This window comes from Chiroxiphia lanceolata, chromosome 6, assembly GCF_009829145.1.
Source record: "Chiroxiphia lanceolata isolate bChiLan1 chromosome 6, bChiLan1.pri, whole genome shotgun sequence".
Taxonomy (NCBI): domain Eukaryota; kingdom Metazoa; phylum Chordata; class Aves; order Passeriformes; family Pipridae; genus Chiroxiphia; species Chiroxiphia lanceolata.
In genome coordinates this window covers 26,714,394-26,737,101 of record NC_045642.1, presented here as the reverse complement: position 1 = coordinate 26,737,101, position 22,708 = coordinate 26,714,394, and the positions used below count along the sequence as shown (strand labels likewise).

General features: G+C 45.2%; 2 protein-coding genes across 16 annotated transcripts in view; both read left to right on the top strand.

Annotated features, from left to right (window-relative positions):
• The first annotated feature begins 1,871 nt into the window (after positions 1-1,871).
• Positions 1,872-8,203, top strand: ERV3-1 (endogenous retrovirus group 3 member 1, envelope). 8 transcript variants are annotated; one of them, XM_032690500.1, is made up of 4 exons: positions 1,872-1,926; positions 2,473-2,541; positions 5,136-5,304; positions 6,163-8,203. In XM_032690500.1, exon 4 carries the CDS (start codon positions 6,276-6,278, stop codon positions 7,977-7,979), a length of 1,704 nt encoding a protein of 567 aa, XP_032546391.1. In that variant the 5' UTR covers positions 1,872-1,926; positions 2,473-2,541; positions 5,136-5,304; positions 6,163-6,275; the 3' UTR covers positions 7,980-8,203. The 8 variants fall into 8 exon arrangements, with proteins under 8 accessions (XP_032546391.1, XP_032546397.1, XP_032546392.1 ...); XM_032690501.1 differs by lacking the exon at positions 1,872-1,926 and adding an exon at positions 1,927-2,040; XM_032690502.1 differs by lacking the exon at positions 1,872-1,926 and adding an exon at positions 1,933-2,045.
• Positions 1,890-22,708, top strand: part of RPAP1 (RNA polymerase II associated protein 1) — a 49,253-nt gene continuing 28,434 nt past the window's right edge. For 3 of the 8 annotated variants that reach the window (XR_004357543.1, XM_032690498.1, XM_032690492.1), the window contains exons 1-6: positions 10,652-10,694; positions 14,772-15,015; positions 15,953-16,101; positions 16,619-16,711; positions 18,054-18,234; positions 20,240-20,425. Coding sequence is in view for 7 of the 8 variants with exons in the window: in XM_032690498.1 (XP_032546389.1) it covers positions 14,826-15,015; positions 15,953-16,101; positions 16,619-16,711; positions 18,054-18,234; positions 20,240-20,425 (799 nt within the window). In the remaining variant the exon portion in view is untranslated. Of the gene's footprint in view, positions 1,923-10,651; positions 10,699-10,797; positions 11,311-11,352; positions 12,099-14,771; positions 15,016-15,952; positions 16,102-16,618; positions 16,712-18,053; positions 18,235-20,239; positions 20,426-22,708 lie in introns of those variants that run through there. The other 5 variants (XM_032690495.1, XM_032690497.1, XM_032690496.1 and 2 more) reach the window with 5 other exon arrangements.

The following is a 22,708-nucleotide window of genomic DNA, read 5'->3' as shown; positions in this document are numbered from 1 at the left end:
GCCTGAAGATGAACAGTGCAAAAACTAAAACCTTGATTTCACATTTTTGTTCAACCAGAGGCACAATCCATTGATTTCAATAGATTTTGGAGCAGCCCTACATGACTTTCAGTGTCCCAAAAGCACAGAAAGCAACAAGGTGCCAAAGGACAAATTAAACTTCCCACTTTGGTCAGCCAGACCTTGGTAGCCATGTGTTCCACAGACAAAAGACTTAGAAACCTTGTGCTTGTGAGGTTTAACTTCAAGAAACTTGAGTAATTAATTTCAAAGTGCTTCTTGCATCCCAACCAATATAAATTGGGAATGACAATATCAAGTGGCAGATGGCGCTGGTAGGGTAACAGCTGTTTTCAGTGAAATGGAGAATTTGACACCACATTTCTCAGCAGTCACTGTTATTCCTGAACTAATTTTGACTTTAATGTAATTCCTGTTCCTTTAGGGAGTGCAAAGCAGAGCTCCACTGGCTGATGAACTGCAGTCTGGAAGGACAGCATCAAAGAAGCACTCAGGTAGTTAAAATATGTCTGATCATAAGGTTAGAATCATGGTCACTCTTGGCTCATGGAGATGTTTTCTGCCCAGCATTTAAAAAATTGGAGTTTTCACATCAATTTTTTATAAGGTAGTCACAGTCCCATTTCCCTGACACTGTGGTTAAGCCTGGCTGTTGGCAGACATGAAGGTCTATCTTAATTTCTATAGATTTAAGTGCTTTCAGTGTTCATAAGGGATAATACTTGTTTCTGGCTGTAATTTTGCCACAGTATTCTAGTTTTCTGAGAGATAAAAAGAGCAGTGGAAAAGTGCTTCATTTCCTAAAGCATCAGGGCACTTGTGGTGAGTCTCCCCAGCCATGGGCCTACCTGGTCCAGTCCAAGCCCCTGTAAGAATTTGTGCCTTGTTCTCGTGTTCAGAGAATTCATCTCACCAATGTCTCAGCTCTATTCATCTCACCAATGTCTGTCAGTGTCTGCAGGGAGGGTGTCAGATGACAGAGCCAGGCTTGCTCAATGGTGCCGAGCAATAGGACAATGGCAATGGGCAGAAACTGAACCACAGGGAGTTTGACCTGACCATGAGGAAGGATTCTTTACTGTGCAGGTGACTGAGCACTGGAACGGGTTGCCCAGAGAGGGTGCCGAGTCTCCCTCACTGGGGATATTCAGGAACCGTCTGGACACAATCCTGGACACAATCCTGTGCAATGCGCCTCTGGGATGACCCTGCTGAGCAGGGAGGTTAGAGCAGCACTGTGGTCCCTTCCAACCTGACCCATCGTGGGATTCTGTGGTTCTGTCAAAAGGCTGAAAGGCAACTGAGCACTACAGTCAGTGACCAACGTTTAAAATCAAAGCTGCTGCAAGTTCCAACAGCTTCCAGTAGTTTGTAATAAAGCTTGGCGCGTATAACAAACGAGTGCTCAGACATGAATAATAAATTACATCCGTGTTCCTAGAGCTTTGTGTCTGCTCTCCTGAAACACCTGCAGTGTCGGGCACGTCAACACCCTCTCATACTGACAAGGCACAGCTCCTGCGTTTACATGAATGTGTTTCTGTGTATGCACACGCTCGCTATTGGATGCAGGTGGCCCGTATGGAGACCTAAGGAAAACGCGCGGGAGAAGCCGCCCTTGGGCTACACAAGCCCAGGGCGAACTCGCAGGGGCAGTTCAGCGGCGGGACTCCCCTCTGGGAGCCTCCGGCAGCCCGCACCAAACGGGAGACTTAGCCGCAGTGTCAGGGAAACAGGGCCCTGATTAACTCATAAAAAATGAAATGAAAACCCAATTCGTTCAATTCCATTCCCAGCCGGAGGCAGCGCTCGGGACGAGGGCGGGCGGAAGTGACGCACGAGGTGGAAGAAGCTGCCGTGGAGCAGGGCGGAAGTGCTGGCGAGAGCGGCGCGGTTCCGGCGCAGGTGAGCGGCGGCCGAGCTGCGGGAGCGGCGTCAGAGGCTGGCAGGATCTACTTCAGAGGCTTAAATGCTGCTTCTGGAAAGCACTGGAAGAGTACTGCGGACCTGCATTTCTATGTAAAGTAAACGCCGTTCTCTCTGACCCACTGGTGCTGCCTTAGTTGGTGATTGGGGTCGCTCCCTGTCCTGACTGACCTTCCTTCTCAGGCTCATGCTGGACCTGAAGTTGGTTCATTCAGAGGTGCATCTTGACCCTTGAAGCAGTCCGTACCTTTATTACTTTCTGTGCTTTCTTGTTTTCTTCCAGTCAAGCTTAGACCTCTGGTCCCAAGTGCGCTCGTGAAACTTCCTGCAGCACTGGTGGGCTTTTCAAACAGTATCCGTGGGAAGTCCAGAGTGTGACAGAAAGCTATTTATTGAGACTTTTGGTACAGACAGGGTGTGCAACAGCGAATGATAATGTGTGCACATAACAGTCACTATGTTGTGGAGTGTAAAGGTCTGTGTGGTCCTTTGACAGCGTTTCTTATCCCTTGCATGTTTTCCTAGGACAAAATCCTCTCTGGGTTGCACATGCTGGCTGGCTGGTGGTCCCTCTTGGCAAACAGATTGTGTATGGTGAGTTTTTAAGTAGAGAGTTGCTAGATGGGAGGTAACCAGAGTGCAGGATGCTGGGGTCAGTGCTGATTGTCAGGAGTTTGTTGTTTCTGCTGTGTGTTTTCTGTGAGCTCTGGTGGGTGAGAATTACTCCTTCCGACGGCCAGGGCAGTGTTGCTGATGTGCTTAGATGGCTTCCAGGGGGCATGGAAAAAGGTACCATTAGAACGCAAAGTATTTTTGCTCCATTCTGTCTGTCTGCAAGTCCCATGCGTATTTAAGCCATGACTTTGAGGGAAGGTTTTCTGGAATAACATCCAACCTTGTTAGACATTGGCTGCTTAGTTGGCTTGTTGTGCCTGCCAGTTTCGCAGCGAAAGGAAGGCAGTTCTCAAGGCCTCCTGTATTTTTTTAATTAACTTTTTCTAATCGACAGAGACTTGGAGAAGTTTCTGTACAGGGCTGTGTGGAGGAGGCTTGCTGCAGAAGGATTAGCAGCACACTTTGCTTCTAGCTGGGGGTTTGTCTGTTAATCCTGGCATCCTCCTCTTTTGGGCTTTGAAGCCTGTGATGACAGGGCATGGAACACTTGGTGTTGGGTGTGTGTGGTGCTGCTTGTGCATGTCAAAGAGAGTCCAAGCAACTGAAGTGTGGCTGTGGGAGCCCCGTTGTGGCAGAAAGCTCCATAAATAACCAGCAAGTAGGTGTGTGCTTCTGCTCGGAGTATGCACAGAAAAAGGGAGCTGTCTGCAGAAGTTGCAATTTTTGCAGTGCAGCAAGGGAGGTGGGCTGAAAGGGAGTGTTTCTGCCTTCTCAGCCTCAGGGAGAGCCGCAGTGAGATCCCAGGTGTTCTTGTGTGAAGTCCTTCTCTGACAGTAGTAAGGCACTGCAGAAGGGTGCTCCCTGCCCTTCCTGCCCTGCAGTAGCTTTTGCAGGTGGCCGTGTTGCATCAATGTCCTTGACCACACTGTTAGAGAAATTGGGCGTTTTCCCTGTGTGATGGGGAAGGGTTTTATTGTTGAGAGGGTTCAGGGAAGTTCCCCTCGTTGCTGCTTGTGCCATATGTGGGTTTGGTGTACATGGGAGCTGTCGTTCTGGGCCTCTTGAGCTGACAGCTTCCATAAATGTCAGTGTTTTGAGATCTCTGAAATGGAGCAAATAGCTGGTGACGTTGGCATTGGCTGGAGTGGTCTGTTTCCTCAGTCATGAAGTACTGAAGTGAATGGAGAGTCCCTGGGAACGTTGCAACCCCTGCAAATCCAGTGGTTGGTGGTTTTACACTAATGCCTTGACTAAAAGCACCAACCAAATGTAAAACTTCCTGTCTGCCTTTGTTCTCTTAGAACCAGCAACATCACAGCTAACCAACCTTGGTGAAGAGCGAGATCCCTGAAAGGAGTATAACAGTTGCACGTGTAGCTCATAAATGCTGCAGGAAGGAATTCTTGTTTCTGTTAGCATCTTTCCCACAAGGTAGCTCCCCACGTGTTTTACAGTCCAGTTGGATATGAATAGCATAAGACCAGACATTGGCTTCAGGGCAGTGGCTGTGCCTGCCCAATGATTGCACTTTGTTTTGGTCTGAGGTTGAGAGAGATTCACTTCCAAGCTTTGCACTTTCTCATGTGTGCAGCCTGTCCATATGGCAGATAACTGTGCCTTTAAAAATCCATATCCACTTTCCATCTTCACAATAAGTCATCACTAAGTCCTGATGGGCTTTTGCAAGTGGAAGAGATCAAATAATTACTCACTGGAAAATTTAGGGTTCCAAATTCAAGCAGAAAAGCTGCAACCTCTAACCTGCCAAGGTGAAGTTCCTGGGTATATGGTGGAGGGGAGGAATGGTGTGTATTCTCCCTGAAACCTTGACTATCCTTGAACAAGTTAAAATGCCTGGAAAGAAGGAGTTACAGTGTTGCCTGTTCAGGTGGTATTTTGGAGAAAACATATCCCAAATTTCTCAATCATGGTAAGTGCCCTTTATGATTTAACATACCAGAGGATCTGTGAAGAAGGCCTACAATTGTTAATCTTTGAGGCTGGGTTATATCAGATATCAGGCTTTAGGTCCAATACATCTGACAGATCCACTTCATAAAATCATAGAATCATAGAATGTTAAAGGGTTGGAATGGACCTTAAAGTCATCTAATCCCAACCACCCCTGCTATGTACAGGGACACCTCCCACTAGACCAGGTTTCTCAAGGCCTTATACAACCTGGCTTTGAACACTGCCAGGGTTGGGGCACTGGTATGTGCAATTATATCATTAGTGCCATGTGCTTCAGATAGAGGAGGGAGCACATTAAGTGCTCCAAATACAAGAACCACCTGGCAATCAACTGGGCCAGGAGCTTCCCCCATCATATATAAAACTGATCTCGCAATTTGAGCCCCACCTGAAAAATGTATGGTTCACTGATGCATCCTCCAAAGGAGAGGAAGATGCTGAGGGGGAGCCCTGTGTGTTTTTCGAGCAAGCTGAATTGTGATGAAGGGAGAAGGAAATGCTCAGATGGGAAAACTGGTAGCCATGCGCAGTGTGGTTTTTAGAGAGGCTGAAACTAAAAACAAGTGTTTATTTATACGGACTCCTATGCTGCTTTTAAGGGGTGCACTGGATGGCTCCTGTTTTGCGAACAAAGCCGTGGGAGGTCAGTCGGGTTCCCAGTGTGCCAGCAAGAGAAGTGGGACGACATCCTAAACACAGCTAAGCAGAAGTCTCTTGGTGGGATGGATTGCTACTCACCAGAAGAGGGATCACCTCCTGAATAATCAGGTAGATTAACTGACCTGTGTGGCAGGTATGGCAGTAAAGGGAGAGCATCTGTTACAGAGGTTACATGTAAAGGGAGGCCATTCAGGAGTTAAGGATCTTTTTAAGGGAGCTGGTAGCAAAGGGTGGCCTGCCACTCGGGAACTGTGTAACAGTCATCTCAGCATGTGGCCAGTGTTGTACCCAACTAGAGAAACAACACTCCTTGCAGGAGGCTCCCCTTCACTTATGACACAGAAAAGGCCTCTGGGTGACCTGGCAGGTGGACTATCTAGAGCCTTTCTTGAAGTCAGAGGGAAAGCAGTATGTTGTCATTGGGGTGGAAGTAATGTCAGGGCTCACTCAAGCTGAGGCAGTAGCACAAGCAACTGGGGTACAGCACTGTAAAGGGACTGAAGCTGTGGATTAGTTATTTGCCATGACCCAAATACCTCCAATCTGACAACAGTAGTCACTTTACTGTCAGGGTGGTTCAAGAGTGGGCACAGGATGAGGGAATCCAGTGGATCTTTCACACCCCATACTACTTCCAGGCAAATGGAATTGAATGCACCAATGGGCTCTTGAAGAGGGCCCTGAAACCTCATGAACCTGGTTGATCACAGTTGGGTGGGGAGTTAAGGAGTGCCCATGACTCAGCCTTTTGTCTTCAATCCCTGCCCATACTTCCTGGGACAAAAGAAGCCAAAGACCCTACAAATCCTCCTCATTACCCAGAACAGCTGGTTTTAGTAGAATTACCAAGAGTAGGAGTGGTACCTCTGACCTTAAAAAAGCCACTTAACCTCTGTGTATGGTTGGTTACTGATGGTTCCCTCCTTTTAATCATGTTTTGGTTTTATGCACTTATATGTTTTACAGATTATCTGAAATCCACTGCTGGACCTACACTTTCAACTGTTGAGTGGATGGACCATTTTGTGTATTTTTAGTTTGATTTTACTAAGCCTATTTTGCCTTTTTACTAGAGAAAAATGGTGTGGGAAAAGTTTTTATTCCTATTTTATGGGTGTACAATTTTGTCTCAATTGATTGAGAATGAGGATACTCAGCCAAATTTAGCTTGGGAGTTGATACAAGGGTTTATGCATATTTGGAACCACACAAATCAAGGAATATGTATTAACCTCCCCAACTCTGCATCAGAGGGGCTTAGATTTATGATGATTTGGTTAAATTTTTCAGAAATATTAACAAGAGAACTAGATAACCTTAAAAAAACAGGAGGAAATGTTACCTGGGGAATGGTTGAGTCCCCCTTCCTAGACCAGAAGGAAGGACAACAATGGGCTGCAAATGGGACATGGGTAGAATACAAGAAAGCCTTTTACCACCTCCCACACAACTCTACCTGGAACCATTTATGGAATCAGACATGTTATCGATCATTAGACACTAACCCTACTGAGACATTGCAAAATGTCACTTCTATCCCTTGCACGGTGATACCATGGTGGGATTCTCCTGCTGAGGGTGGGTTTTTCGAACATGAGTACAATTTACATTGGGATGCAGGATGGTGTATACAGATCCCCAGTAACCCAGGAACCCCACACCAAGTTAACCAAACAAATTATGAGTGGGCTTGGTCTCTGAAACAAATCTTTGACCCCATATCTCCCCTACAATGGGCCTCCAGGGCCCCCACAGGGGAAATAGTGGAATGGGAAGTGGGGAAATCGGACTGTAAGGACCAGCAGATCACACTACCTAATGGAGAGAGCATCTGCTGGAAAGTGAGGAACACTAGAAGCATCATCCAAAGTAAATCAGAGACTTCCTTTCTGAATTGTTCCCGTATATTAGATTGTACCACTGGTGCAGGTGAGCCGATAGAAACTTGGTATATCTCGGAGCTGAGAACTTTTATCCGGGACATGTGTACGTGTTGGGGTTATCCCAACTATGGCTATCTAAATCGAGACACCCGATGCAATGGGTCTTACGAAAATTCGGAGACAGCACTATCCTGCGGTATTCCCGTTACACATGGCCCTGACCCAAGAAGGGTCTTGAATTCAAGTACTGAAGCACAGGAAGTTCCCCGAGGTGACCTGTATCAGTGTTCACAAGCCAAATATCCAGCTCCAAGGGGAACAGTATGGGCATGTTCAGATGGGAAAATGTATTCCCACTTGAACATGTATGATATGGCTGGACTCCAGTGTACTATTGGGTTTCCTACCATGTGTCCATCTAAAACATTCAATTATACACTTTATTGTAACAAAAAGGTGCAGAGAGAAATCCGCAATCCAGTAGATGCAAAAGGGTGGATTGAGGGGATTCAAGTCCCTGACTATTATACCTGGGGACAAAACGTTGCTTTAGACTTAGAATTGTTTTTTGTGCCCAGTGGAGTTAATCAACGGCATCAATATGTTTTGGAGAACTTAACTAGGCAAATCCATGTGTTGAGCAATTGGACCGAACGTGCCTATGGGAAACTGAATTTGCAGGCCCAACAGGTACCAAAAATGGCTTTGCAGAATCGATTAGCCCTGGATATGGTGTTGTTGAAAGAGCACGGAGTATGCGGGATGCTAAACCTAACGGATGGAGAATGCTGTGTCACTGTTCATAACGCTGCCACCACCATGGAAGAAGCACGTCAGAAGATGAAGGAGGTTGCTGAACAAACGGGAGAACTATTTCAAGCAATGCAACCGAAGGAATAGTTTGATGGACTGAGCCCGGATCGTGGATCACATTGCTACTAAAGTGCCTTGGACTTACGGGATGGGGAAAATAGCATGTACATGTTGCCCTTATGATATTTTGTGGATTTTTGGGTTTGATGAAAGGTCAGAAGGTCACGTGAAACTGTTTGCTTGTGGCAAGCTATAAGAAGAGGATGAAGGAGATTGTTGGGACTTCTGAGAAGACTGACAACCTCGTAAAGGGTTTGACAACTTTTGACTGACAACTTTTCGTAAAGGAAAAAAATGACATAAAAAAGCTCTTGCTGAGTGAGGAATGTTTGAGTTCACCTCCAAAGGCTCTTAGCGATGCTCTGGTGGGAATTTCTTTGCCAGAATTGCTTAGCAGATCATGCAAGTATGTTGGTACTTATAATTTATAGGATAAATATGAAGACACACGAGCATGATTTATTGATAGAGCATAAGCTATATATAGTGCCTTTAACTGTATTATTAAAACTGAAGGTAAATAATTAATGGAATGAAGAAAAGAGACATAAAACTCTGGGGAGTTTTGATGGGAAGCATTCCTGTCTTGTGGTAATTAAAACTGAATATATTCTGAGTATATATTATGTCTTTCTGGCAAAAAAGATTATTTCCTCATTTCACCTGCATGCTAAGAGACACTGTGTGTGGCCACAGAAGCTGTGCAGCCTGTGTGAGAAAACCAGGGAGGAAAAACGTATGGCTGTTGGGCTTGAACGCCACCCACACACAGGATAGGATTACTGTCAGTGGGTGCTGACCAGTTCTGTCTGTTTAACCCTCAGAGTAGTTTTAGGTGAGATGTAGCTCAAGTAACACGTGTTAGTTTTGCAGAGTTCAGTGCTGCCCATTTCCATGAGAAGTGTGACAGAAAGGTACAGGCTGGCTTCAGCAGAGAGCAAGGGACAAACTTAATGTTTTTTATGATTACAATCAGAGGACTACTCAAGCAAAGCAAAATTCAGCTAGCAATTCATTATGTCTCCATAGACATCTCTCCTGGGTTTGGGAGGAAAAGATGGGTGGACCACTCCAAAGAACGATAACTCAAACAGGGCCTTTCATGACTCAGACTGTCTGGTTTAGTGAATTGACTCAGAGACACGTAGAATCAAATATCCTGTACACCTTCAGGGTTTCTTGTTTCACTGAATTCATTTACACCATGTCCATACCAAACATTAGTAAGGTCAAAGTGACCTTACAAGTAGTTGTTAAATTCCCTGGAGTCAGAGTAGCTCAACCTCAAGTGGCTGTCAGTCTGAACAGACCCTTGGTTAACCCAAACATGTTGCAACACAACCAATGCCAAGGCCTCTCTGCCCTTCTGTCTAAGCATGAGAACTGAAAGGTGTTCATGGGATTCAAGGGAAATCATTCATAATTCAGCTCCAGCAAAGCCTCAGTGTGAAAGAGAGACCCTCTATTTGCACCACTGCATCTGCCGAAGCCTGTTGTTAAATCAGTGGTGCTCTCTTGTCCAGTGTGAAGATGAACAGAAATCTATAGATTTAAGTGCTTTCAGTGTTCATAAGGGATAATACTTGTTTCTGGCTGTAATTTTGCCACAGTATTCTAGTTTTCTGAAGAGATAAAAAAGAGCAGTGGAAAAGTGCTTCATTTCCTAAAGCATCAGGGCACTTGTGGTGAGTCTCCCCAGCCATGGGCCTACCTGGTCCAGTCCAAGCCCCTGTAAGAATTTGTGCCTTGTTCTCGTGTTCAGAGAATTCATCTCACCAATGTCTCAGCTCTATTCATCTCACCAATGTCTGTCAGTGTCTGCAGGGAGGGTGTCAGATGACAGAGCCAGGCTCTGCTCAGTGGTGCCAAGCAATAGGACAATTGGCAATGGGCAGAAACTGAACCACAGGGAGTTTGACCTGACCATGAGGAAGGATTTCTTTACTGTGCAGGTGACTGAGCACTGGAACGGGTTGCCCAGAGAGGGTGCCGAGTCTCCCTCACTGGGGATATTCAGGAACCGTCTGGACACAATCCTGGACACAATCCTGTGCAATGCGCTCTGGGATGACCCTGCTTGAGCAGGGAGGTTAGAGCAGCACTGTGGTCCCTTCCAACCTGACCCATCGTGGGATTCTGTGGTTCTGTCAAAAGGCTGAAAGGCAACTGAGCACTACAGTCAGTGACCAACGTTAAAATCAAAGCTGCTGCAAGTTCCAACAGCTTTCCAGTAGTTTGTAATAAAGCTTGGCGCGTATAACAAACGAGTGCTCAGACATGAATAATAAACTACATCCGTGTTCCTAGAGCTTTGTGTCTGCTCTCCTGAAACACCTGCAGTGTCGGGCACGTCAACACCCTCTCATACTGACAAGGCACAGCTCCTGCGTTTACATGAATGTGTTTCTGTGTATGCACACGCTCGCTATTGGATGCAGGTGGCCCTAAGGAAAACGCGCGGGAGAAGCCGCCCTTGGGCTACACAAGCCCAGGGCGAACTCGCAGGGGCAGTTCAGCGGCGGGACTCCCCTCTGGGAGCCTCCGGCAGCCCGCACCAAACGGCAGACTTAGCCGCCCTTGGGCTGCACAAGCCCAGGGCCGGATCCGCGCCGGGAATCTCCCCACGCAGCCCCGCGGGGACCGCTGGCTTGGGGCGAGAGCGGGCGGAAGTGACGAAGGCCGGGCGGAAGTAGCCGCGGCGGGGCTGGGCGGAAGTGCTGGCGAGAGCGGCGCGGTTCCGGCGCAGGTGAGCGGCGGGGCCTCCCCGTCCCGCGGGGTCCCCCGGGCCGGGCTGAGCCTCGCCTCGCTCGGTGCAGCCCGCGGGGCCCCAGCGCTTCGCCTTTACTCTCGTGTAAAGAGGAGCGCGGCTACAGGAGCCGCGGCCCTCCGGGCCAGCGGCCGTGCCCCCCGTGCATAGAGATGCTGCGGGGCCTGTTCTGCTGGGTCTCTCCTCCCTCTTTCCTTCCCTCCTCCCGTCAGAGGAGCCTCGCCTGGCCGAGTCTCCGTCTGCGGATTTAAGACTTCGAGTCAGACTGTTTTGGGAAAGCCCTGTGAAGGCAGTGGGAGCGCCGGGACGCATCACGTCTTTAGTGTGTTAATAGCAGCTTGTTGCTTTTCGTTTTATTTTGTGCTGTGATGGTGCCTGTTTATTGCAGAGGGTCTTGAGGCAGGCTGGGCACAGCGGCGTTTCTGGAGCCAGGGTGCTGTGTGCATGCACACGATATATGCCCGTCAGGTAGAGTCACAGTCACCGAACCTTACGGGACCAGCCTGAGATGCGGAGCCTCTTTGAGGAGGATTTTTTGCACTGTTGACTCTTTGGACTGGGGTGTTCCTTCTGGGACGAGTGTCTTTACAGGTATCTGCCTTCCCCATAGCAGCTAAAACTTGCTACTTGTGTCGTGAAGTCTGGGTGTTTCAGATTGTTACTCATTACGATATTGTGTGCAGAAAGGGTTTTCATGACAGCAGAGCATGCACATCATCATTTTGCAAAGGAGCCAGTAATCCTCAGTGAGACTTTTGTTTACTGCTAGAGTGGGGAAACTGTACCTTTTCACTGGCTGCTGAGCTGCCCAGGAGAGACTGAGATGTGGCTCTCTGCTTCTCCTTTTGACTTCTTACCTCAACCAACAAGATATGAAGAAAGAGGTTTTTTGTGACAGCAGGACCTTGTATTCTTCTCTCAGCCAAATCTGATAACTTTATCAAAAGAGTGCAAAGTTGTAGACTTGAGGATCGGTAAAAAACCTTCCTCAGGGGTCAGAAATGACATTATCATTAGGAGATGATTCTTTGCTTCTCCCTGTACTTGCTGTCTTTTCTCTTTTGACTGTGTCTAGTTCATAGATGTTGTTGTAATGCAGGTGACTCCCTTGGGCTGTCAGGCTCTGCTGCTGCAGAAGAAAAATACATTGTAAATGCAGACGGGCTAGAAGAAATTAAAAAGCCTAACAGTATAGATCATATCAAGAAAATACAGTTTTTTGTAACCTGATGGAAACTGTAAAAAGCTTGCACAGGAGTGGATAGGTAGTTTGCTCAAATGCTGTGCTTGAATCTTACATGTTTTCCTAGGACAAAATCCTCTCTGGGTTGCACATGCTGGCTGGCTGGTGGTCCCTCTTGGCAAACAGATTGTGTATGGTGAGTTTTTAAGTAGAGAGTTGCTAGATGGGAGGTAACCAGAGTGCAGGATGCTGGGGTCAGTGCTGATCGTCAGGAGTTTGTTGTTTCTGCTGCGTGTTTTCTGTGAGCTCTGGTGGGTGAGAATTACTCCTTCCGACGGCCAGGGCAGTGTTGCTGATGTGCTTAGATGGCTTCCAGGGGGCATGGAAAAAGGTACCATTAGAACGCAAAGTATTTTTGCTCCATTCTGTCTGTCTGCAAGTCCCATGCGTATTTAAGCCATGACTTTGAGGGAAGGTTTTCTGGAATAACATCCAACCTTGTTAGACATTGGCTGCTTAGTTGGCTTGTTGTGCCTGCCAGTTTCGCAGCGAAAGGAAGGCAGTTCTCAAGGCCTCCTGTATTTTTTTAATTAACTTTTTCTAATCGACAGAGACTTGGAGAAGTTTCTGTACAGCGCTGTGTGGAGGAGGCTTGCTGCAGAAGGATTAGCAGCACACTTTGCTTCTAGCTGGGTGGTTTGTGTCTGCTAATCCTGGCATCCTCCTCTTTTGGGCTTTGAAGCCTGTGATGACAGGGCATGGAACACTTGGTGTTGGGTGTGTGTGGTGCTGCTTGTGCATGTCAAAGAGAGTCCAAGCAACTGAAGTGTGGCTGTGGGAGCCCCGTTGTGGCAGAAAGCTCCATAAATAACCAGCAAGTAGGTGTGTGCTTCTGCTCGGAGTATGCACAGAAAAAGGGAGCTGTCTGCAGAAGTTGCAATTTTTGCAGTGCAGCAAGGGGTGGGCTGAAAGGGAGTGTTTCTGCCTTCTCAGCCTCAGGGAGAGCCGCAGTGAGATCCCAGGTGTTCTTGTGTGAAGTCCTTCTCTGACAGTAGTAAGGCACTGCAGAAGGGTGCTCCCTGCCCTTCCTGCCCTGCAGTAGCTTTTGCAGGTGGCCGTGTTGCATCAATGTCCTTGACCACACTGTTAGAGAAATTGGGCGTTTTCCCTGTGTGATGGGGAAGGGTTTTATTGTTGAGAGGGTTCAGGGAAGTTCCCCTCGTTGCTGCTTGTGCCATATGTGGGTTTGGTGTACACGGGAGCTGTCGTTCTGGGCCTCTTGAGCTGACAGCTTCCATAAATGTCAGTGTTTTGAGATCTCTGAAATGGAGCAAATAGCTGGTGACGTTGGCATTGGCTGGAGTGGTCTGTTTCCTCAGTCATGAAGTACTGAAGTGAATGGAGAGTCCCTGGGAACGTTGCAACCCCTGCAAATCCAGTGGTTGGTGGTTTTACACTAATGCCTTGACTAAAAGCACCAACCAAATGTAAAACTTCCTGTCTGCCTTTGTTCTCTTAGAACCAGCAACATCACAGCTAACCAACCTTGGTGAAGAGCGAGATCCCTGAAAGGAGTATAACAGTTGCACGTGTAGCTCATAAATGCTGCAGGAAGGAATTCTTGTTTCTGTTAGCATCTTTCCCACAAGGTAGCTCCCCACGTGTTTTACAGTCCAGTTGGATATGAATAGCATAAGACCAGACATTGGCTTCAGGGCAGTGGCTGTGCCTGCCCAATGATTGCACTTTGTTTTGGTCTGAGGTTGAGAGAGATTCACTTCCAAGCTTTGCACTTTCTCATGCGTGCAGCCTGTCCATATGGCAGATAACTGTGCCTTTAAAAATCCATATCCACCTTCCTTTCCATCTTCACAATAAGTCATCACTGAGTCCTGATGGGGTTTTGCAAGTGGAAGAGATCAAATAGGTACAAATTGTTTCAACGTAGCAAGTGTTGGAGGGTGTCAGATCTGCAGCGTTATTGCTGCTCAGTGATTCAATTCGTGTGTAATGTATTTGCAAACACTCTACTTGTTGCCTGTGTGAAATGGATTGGTGGTCCCAGGCCAAGGGAGTAAGAGGTGGGAGTAATAGTTAGAAATATTTTCCTGTCCAGTAGATGGGAGATGGAATAGTTGTCTTCCCGGTAAGTTCTCTTGTACACAGAGATAAAAGTCTTTATAAATCTCCCCAAACTGTTCTGGGCAGTGAATGAAGATGGTTGGAAGTAGCATGGCTTCTACCAATAAGCAGATGGTGAAAGAGTGAGACAGAACTAAAGCAGGAGAACCATGTCAGGAAGAAAAACGTTTTTGACTTGGGAGATTTGAGTGAGAAGGAGAGCAAACAGAGTCAGTGAATGTGTTGTCCCTGTCCGTGTGGGCAGGCTCTTGCACCCTGACAGGGATGGTAGGGCTAGGATCCAGAGAAGATATTATCCTGGAAGAGGGGCATTTTTGTGATACTGTGTCTCTGATTTCTTGGTTGATATCGATAATGGACTAAGGCAAATCTCTTGTCATGGACCAGGTGCTGCCCTGGCTTTGCAAATCCAAGGACAAGTTGTTGGCATTCTGTCAGTGATGCACTTTTTGGCTGGATTTTTGCTGGATGGATGCCATTCTGCTCCCAGTGGACTGGTAGACCAGGTGTTGGCTTGTCTAGCAGTGTGTTGCTCAGCAATGAAGAACGAGGCAGCAGTTTTTCTGGGACTCTGGTTCATCTAGTTGTGTCCTGGGGTGATCCTGAAGTAGGATGGCTATATTATGTACAGGAACTTCAGAATGGGGCAAAAATGAACAGTTTTCCCATGCTGTCCTCATCCTAATTCCAGGCAATCCGGTTCTGTAACCAGTTTTCATTGTCTTCAATAGGTTCTATGTGAACAGCACATAGGACTAGACTGCAAGAGCAAGAAGGCAGGATGTTGTCAAGACCAAAACCTGGGGAGTCTGAGGCAGACCTGCTGCACTTTCAAAACCAGTTCCTGGCAGCCAGAGCTTCACCTGCAGTGAAGATTGTGAAGAAAGCAGATAAGAGGAAGGGGGAGGAAGGGAGCATAGATGCTGAGAGACCCCCGCTACAGGACAGCAAGGATGTAGTCATGTTGGATGGTAAATTCTCTTCTGAGCTTCTCTGAATTACTAAGATTCTCTGTTCCTTTCATGTTCCTCACTGCTTGTCTTTCACCTCCCTCTCAACCCAATGTTGCTTTTGTCCTGCATTTGTGTCCTCCTTGAAGTATTTTTCATTCTTAGCCTTGTTGGAAAATGCCCTTGTCCGATGTTACTAGCATCCAGTAGAACCACCTTTGTTGCCTTTGTCCACATTTATCAGCTGTCTCTGGTACCTTGCTAGCAAGAGTGTTTTCTGTGATTTGTACCAATTGGACACTCACTGCTTATTTTGCCATCCATCCAGACCCTGTTCTCAGCATCTTTGAATTTTAGCTCTGCTAACAGCTCCAACTTTCAGCCAGCAGATCTGGCTTGCTTTTGTTTTCTACATCAGTAGTAACTTTTGTCATGTGCTTGATAATCTCAGAAGCTCGAGGTGCTTTTTAAAAAGCAACAATTTAAATCTTGTAGTTTTTAGTTCCAGATAGAGGAGATATGATCTATTCATAGCAAATGAAAAGAATGCTTTGACTTTTTCACGATCATACAAATCCCCCACTGTTACAGCTGGCAGTGGAAATATGCTTTCCAGTGCCTGAACACAACCTGCAAGGATAGTATCTGTTTCTGTATGGCTTTGCTTCTTGCCTTAGTGCTTGCAGTCAGATCTCAGTACCCTCTCTTGCTTATGGAACTCTTTGAAAAGATCTTGTGCCAATACATAAATAATAAAATTCTTGAGCATGTTTCTCTTTGCTACTCAGTGCAAAGTCAAAAACAGAAGACTCGTAATTGTCTTATTGCTTCCTCATCTTTATTTCTCATCAGAGCAGTAATAGGTGCTATTAGGCAGCCTTGGTCTGTACCTAATGCACAGTGGTTATATAAGTAACTTGACTGTTTTTTTTTTTTTCTTATTACTTCTCCTCCCTAGGTTTTCCTGATATTCTCCCAGCTCTAACTCCAGCTCCTCCAAAAAAGTCCAAGATCAAAAATGCTTCTGTCCACTTTGAGGATGAAGATCCGGAGGACACACTGGAGAGTCATGATCAACACATTACAGCAGTCTTAAGCAAAATTATTGTATGTCTTTTTTCTTGTGATGATCTAGTGTTTTTTTTTCTGAATGCTGTAAACTAAACAGGGATGAAGGGCTCTGCTGCTTTTTATTTCTACAGTGTAATGAAGCAGCACTGTAGACCAGTGTTCTGGAACACCTTGAAAGAAAAAGCTCTTTGGGTGTATTTTTGCTGTCAGTTAAATATGGATTCAAATCTGCTTTCCAGCCCAAACTGCCTACAGGTCACACTGCTTGCATGCAGGCATGTTCTGTAGCATGGATTTGGATGAATTTCTGGACTCTGAGGGGGATGTTAAAGGTTTCCTTTATCTAATTCTTTGAGTGATGTTTGAGTGGAGTTTGGCAGCCTAGCCTTTTGGAAAATAGCTTACTTTGGCTCTAAATAAGCACAAGGTGTTCTGAGCCTGATGATGATGTGAACTGCAGAGCTGAGAGATTTTGAGTCTGTTCTCAGCTAAATGATGCAAACATATCTGGCTGTTGCAAGGGTTTCTACATGGTTTGAATTTTTTTCTTCAGGAACGAGACACCAGTGCAGCAGCAGTGACCATGCCAGTGCCCACGGGAGACCCATTTCCAAGGTCATTTCACCGCTCCGAGATAAAAAGTGAGGTAAGATTGGGATCAGACATTTTATGCTACCTTCATTAAAAATTAAAATTTCTCCACAGTAAAGCTTAATGCTTGACGAGGCTTGGTAAGGCTCAAAATAATTGACTTGGTTTGCTGGAGATCATGAGTTAGCTCAACATATCACTGGTATTGCCATCTTAGTGTAGGAGAGAGTTTTTCTTCCAAGTTGCCATCAAGTAGGCACTCCAAACCCTGCAGGTAAATAATGTTGGAATCCTTTTGGGTTAGGAAAAAGGCACCCCCCTTCAGCTAACTTCAGTAAGGTGGATCAAATCTGCACTGCTGTAATAGAATTGATCCTGTTCTGCTTGTTTTTCTCTGAGGAACAATCTGTTAATTTGTCCACCAGGTTTGATTAAGTCTGTTCTTATTGAAGTTGCACCTTAATTCTCCTAGCACAACATTTGAATATGGTTGTAAGGATTATCTTTTGCAGCTTTTTGGATTTTGACATATTTTTTTTCTGAGGCTGTAAAACTGGAAGCCGTGGCTGCTATTATTGGTTGTTGCTGTAGTAGCAAGAGCTGCTAGCTGAGTGGGAGTCAGATGCTGGAAATTGGTATGTGATTGATAGCTGTGGTTGGTTTGAGGAGGTAGCTTGTTTTGAAGGACAACTTTTTTGAAAAGACAGAGGTGATACTTTTTAAAGTACCAGTTCTGTTTACCTGATACAGGAGTGCACAAAGCAGCTACCCAATGTTCAGACTGCCTTTTGAGTTTCTTCTCTGGACTGGGTACGTGCAAGAGATTTTTTGCTTAGTTTGCTTTGGATTTCCTGTGCAAGGCTGTTCAGAGCTGTGCCCTTCCATCACCTGGACAAGCAGCACAGTAAATTAGTCAGGATTATTTAGCACCATTTACCTATTTCTTATTGCGTAAATCTCTTCACCCTGCTGCTCTCTAATAACCTTATAAGAAGTCTGTTCCAAGCCTGTGGTGAGCACAGTGAAGTACAGCCCCATTTATCCTCAGAAATCCAAAGTATTCAGCTATGCCGACCTTCCAAACAGCAGGAAAACTGGAACTGTTGTGTTTGGTGATATTTTAGGTGCACTTGCCGTCCTTGAATTCACTTAATAATTAATCATCTTCCTTCTCTAGCTACCGAAAACATGCATATTTTTGTCTCTCTGTCCTAACATTAAACTGTGTTTAAAAAAGAATAGCACAATCACAGAAAAGGCCAGGTGGATCAGCAGTTTCTCTGAGTCATGTCCCGAAATCTTATTTGAGGGTGTGTTTAGGATCAGATCTATATACTTGTTAGTGGCTGGGGCAGCCTGCAGAGGAAAGTGGTGACACGTGGCTTCCCTATTCGTAGGTAAAGGTGGGATCTGGAAGAAAAAGCATCTTTGCGCAGAAGATGGCAGCGAAAAGAACTGCTGAAAAGGCAGCAACAGCTCCCTCTGCTGCTGACTGTGTGCAAGTAAGATCAGCTGCACTGGATGCCTTGGATTCTGAGGAATCAGCGGGAGAGACACCTCTCCCCAGCATCAGGGGTGGTAAGTGGAGAAGGTTCTGCTTATCCAGCCTGTTTACATAGCCTAAGGCTATTTACGTAGCCTTAGTAACCAGAAACGTCAGTGCACCTTATTTTTAAGTTATGGTAGCATTGTTGTCTTTGAGTTGTCATTGTTGTCATTGAGTTTAAGAATCTCAAGGTCACTTGGAATGTCTATGTTGTGACTAGGATTTTAAATGCTCTGAGACACAGATTAACATCTAAAAATTGGGTTCTGTTCTCCTTTTTTTTTTTCCGCTTGCAATATGCAAAGTTTTTCTTGTTTCACTGTTGATTTACACAATTTTAGGAAGAAGGTGGTTCTTGTGTTTGTTGAAGGCGTTTGAGACCACAGTGATGTGGGTTCTCACTCCTACCTAGATGACTGAAAGCTCAGTCTTCCGTCATCAGATCTGCTGCCCATGAGACTGTGGCTTTGCTTCAATAAGGAATGCTGTGAGGCAGTGCTGATGAGTCAGTGCCACCTCCAGCAGTTACTTGTCTGACAGCAACGTGACGAGGAAAGATGAAGCCAATTCAACTGGTACCAGCATCTCCAGGCTTTTTAATTTGTGTGTGTGTGTGTCTTGGGCAGTCCAGTTTGCTTAGGACCACCATGTGTCAGCAGGCTTTTACCCTGACTCCCTCTTTTTGGCATTGAAATAGAGGCCAGATGTCATTTGAAGACCTTTTGGTTAAGGTTTGTGTCAGCCCTGACTTCCATCAGAGAATTAGTATGAGAACCCCCAGGTGTGCTGTGCTGTGCTGTGTGTGCACAAATCCACCATCCAGGTCACTATACTGTGCTTACTGTATATCCTGTTACAATTGGGCAAATCTCAAAGGGAAATAGAGCAGCCCTATAGCTGTGATCCTCTTGAAGTAGAACACTTCTAAAATGTAGCAGCACAACAGGGGGGTTAGAAAATTGCTTGACCTCCTCAGCAAGATTGCTGTGGCAGGATCATTAGAAGCAAGAGAAAAGAGGGAGGTCAATTTCTTGTAGTAACAAGGTTTGTGCCTAGTAACCCTCGGTTTGGTTGCTAATGGGGGGAAACTTACTGAAGCTTTTACCAGGTCGATCTGTCTTATCTCTTTTTGCTCAATATGCAAAACAACTGCTGTGGGGATGACATCAAACCTTACTGATGTTATGATGAGTGTTATTGCTCTGTTTGAACAGGGATTTGATGCTTTCAGGGTAGGCTAGTTTAGGATCATAGGGATGTTCTGAGTCAATATATGGAGCATATGAATAAAACATAAGGAATAAAGCCACTAAGTTAGGTCCTTGTATAGTGGGTTTCAGCTGGAGGGTCTCACTGACCAAAGGAGCATGTTACCCTGCTGCTATTGTTAAATGAAGTGAGCATTTAAAATGGATTTAGATCAGGTGATAAAGGGGACTTCATTTTGTTCAGGGTAGGAAAAATGCTCCCCTACTGAAATTTCTAGTATGTTTAACCCTTAAGGGTGAGTACAAGACATTGTTAGAAGCAAACATGCTGGTGTTGATAACGTATCTTGTATCAGTTCAGAAACTGGTTTACCTAATAGCTGTAATTTTCTGTCTCACTCAGCAGGTATTTACTAGGTCATGGTTCTGCTGACGTACAAATGTGGCTTCAGGTGTTCTTGGGCAGAGAAAGAATCAAATATTCGTTAACTGGGATGAATGCTCCAACTCCGGAATTGTGAATTATGCTCCAGTTTACCTTTTCTTGCCATTGCTTTGCTTTAAAGGAGCAAAATTACTTTCCCCCCCATCCCCTCCTCAATCTCCTAAAAAAACAAGATGGAAATGATGTTTTGTTGTGATGGGGGGTGAAAGCCCAAGTATTTTAGTTTTGTTTGAATCTGAACTAAACTTCTTTACTCCTATTTTAACTTTGCTACCAAAGTAAAAAAAAAAAAAAAAAAGAAATTTTGGAAGCCTGGTAATGACAGAATTGAGATTTATTCACAATGCTGTAGACACTTAAATCACTAAATGCTTTCTCTGCTAGATCTTACCAATAGAGCTGGTGACTTTTCGACCTCTCAACGTCCTTGTCTCATAACGGGAGAGGGTCTTGGAAGCCAAAAGAGTGAGCAGGAAGCTGAAGCTATTCACAAAGAGAACTTGGAGAAGCTGCGGTCCATGTCTGAGGAGGAGATCCTGCAGGAGCAGGCAAGGCTTCTGGCTCAAATGGGTATGTGCTTCCCAGGGTCGATTCTTGAGATGTGAAAGTTTACTATGTGTATAGATGTCCTGGAGTCTTAACAAGTTCACAGGTCAGAGATGGGAGCATAGAATTCCTGCTCATTCCATATGTGTATCATCTGTCTTCCATGCCGTGTCAGTAGCTTATGAATAAGAGCTAAGTATGAAGGAATTAAAGAGCGTTTATTTCTCAGTGAGAGATAGTTTGGCTTAAGTCTTTCTCATCCCCCCTCTGCTGTGGGATAAGATGCTCCATGCACTCTGTTGCTTTGCACACCAAATATATGGTTACATATATGTGTATTAAGGTCCTAGAACATAATTCTCTGAAGCAGATAAGAAAGCAAAGCTATAGCAATGCTGAGGTGAGAGTGAGCTCTTGGTCTTCCTCTCCAAAGTGCTAAGACTTGGGCCAGAACTGTCAGTATCTGAATAGGGAGAGCATATGGGCATGTGGGAGATTTCAATTCAAATCTATTCTTGGTAGAGCAGAAGAACTTACAACTAGTCTTGACTTCTTGAAAAAGTGTTTTAATTATCAGGCTATTGGGTGCAGGAATTCTGACAGGGGTCTAGTCTCTGGTTTGGAGCCCTGTTCACAGTGGTGCTCTGGGAATGTCTGTCACTGGCAGCTGATGACCAGGCAGAGGAGAACACTGACTGTAGTATGTTTGATAAGACTTTGTGTGACCTAGGGCACTGTAAAACTTGTTGGCATTGGGTTCAATGGATTTATATGCTTAAGAAGAGCAGATGTACCGATGTAGGTGGCAGACAAGGATTTTTTAGATAGTCATAATTTCAGATCCTCTAGCATCAAATTTCTGTGTGAGCGGCATTTTAGATGCATAAATCGTGGGCTCAGCTTAAAGATCATATTCAGGATCTTGACTTCATTGCTAGCAGCAATGGAATATTGGGTATAACTGGAAAGGTGGCAAAGGAACTGCAAAATAATTGCAGACAGAATGTTTAGGTACATCCTTCATTCAGAGACCTGAACTCTCCAAAATTACTATTTTGTTTAGCTTCACTGCTTGTAACAATGGCATGTGTATGAAAAATACCCTGTTTATTCACTTTATTCTTGTGACTGATTTGTTATCTTTGCTCCTTGTCCTCACCACTCCATCCTTTGGGATATTAGTGAAGTGAATACTGAAGGAGGTTAAAAAGGATAGGATGTATTTTAAGTGTTTTTGAACAATATTTTCTGAAGCAATGTGGGTTTTTTATATGCCCTGTGGGTTAAAATTGTAGATCTCAACCTTTGAGGTCTTAAGGAAACTGGGAGTAATTTTGGAATTCCCAGAATATTTGTGGGTAGGGATTTATGCATGATGAAGCAACTCCTAAACTGAGTTGCTGACTTACAGATTAACTCTGGACAGGCACAGAGCTGTGGATTAAGGAGATTTTTTCTCCATATTCAGAAGTGAATGATTTGTGGGTGTTAAATGCCGCCCAGTCCCTGAGTTAACCTCTTAGTTATGAAGCAGATGATACTTCATGGTGTGAAGTATGAGGATGAGTAGGCAATTCTGTGCTGGGCAGTGTCTTCAGGGTCTTATTGTTGGTACTGTTCTGGTTTTGCTCATGGAGACTCTGGACAGAAGCAGGCTTAGTTTCTGACATACTGTGCACAGATTGACTTGATCAGTGACTTGTTTGCCACTGTGTGAAATGATGAAATAATGAATGCCGTCTTTTCCTTGCTGTGTACAATGAAGTGTGAAAAAGTGAGAGCTCTGCTTGCATTCAGAAAAAATATGAATGCTTTAATGGGACTGGGCTGAATACCTGTCCTTTGCCAAGGAGGGTTTAAACTGCATCATGAGGAGAAGGTGCAGCAATCAAAAGTGTGGGATAGATGTTTCAGAGTCATGGGAGTAATTTTTGAGATGACTTATCTCAGGTACAGAGCGTTTCTAAATTACTTGTCCTCTAAAGAATAAATAACCAATGTAGGTGTTATGTTCTTTTACTTTATATATATCTCTGACGTTGCTTATTGGAGTATTTCTGTACCTTGTACAGACTTGGGCCAGAACTGACACAGAAGCACAATGCACAATCTCTTACTCAACCTCTGGCATAAGCATCCCAACACCATCTTCTAGATGAAGAGTATTCAGAGACAGTGCACTCCATCCAAAATGATGTGGGATATATCTGTAGCAGATCTGAAAGTAAAATGACCATCTGAGAGCCATAGGAATATAACCTATCCTTCAAAACACATCTACCTTCCAAATGTTTCTCTTCCACTCCA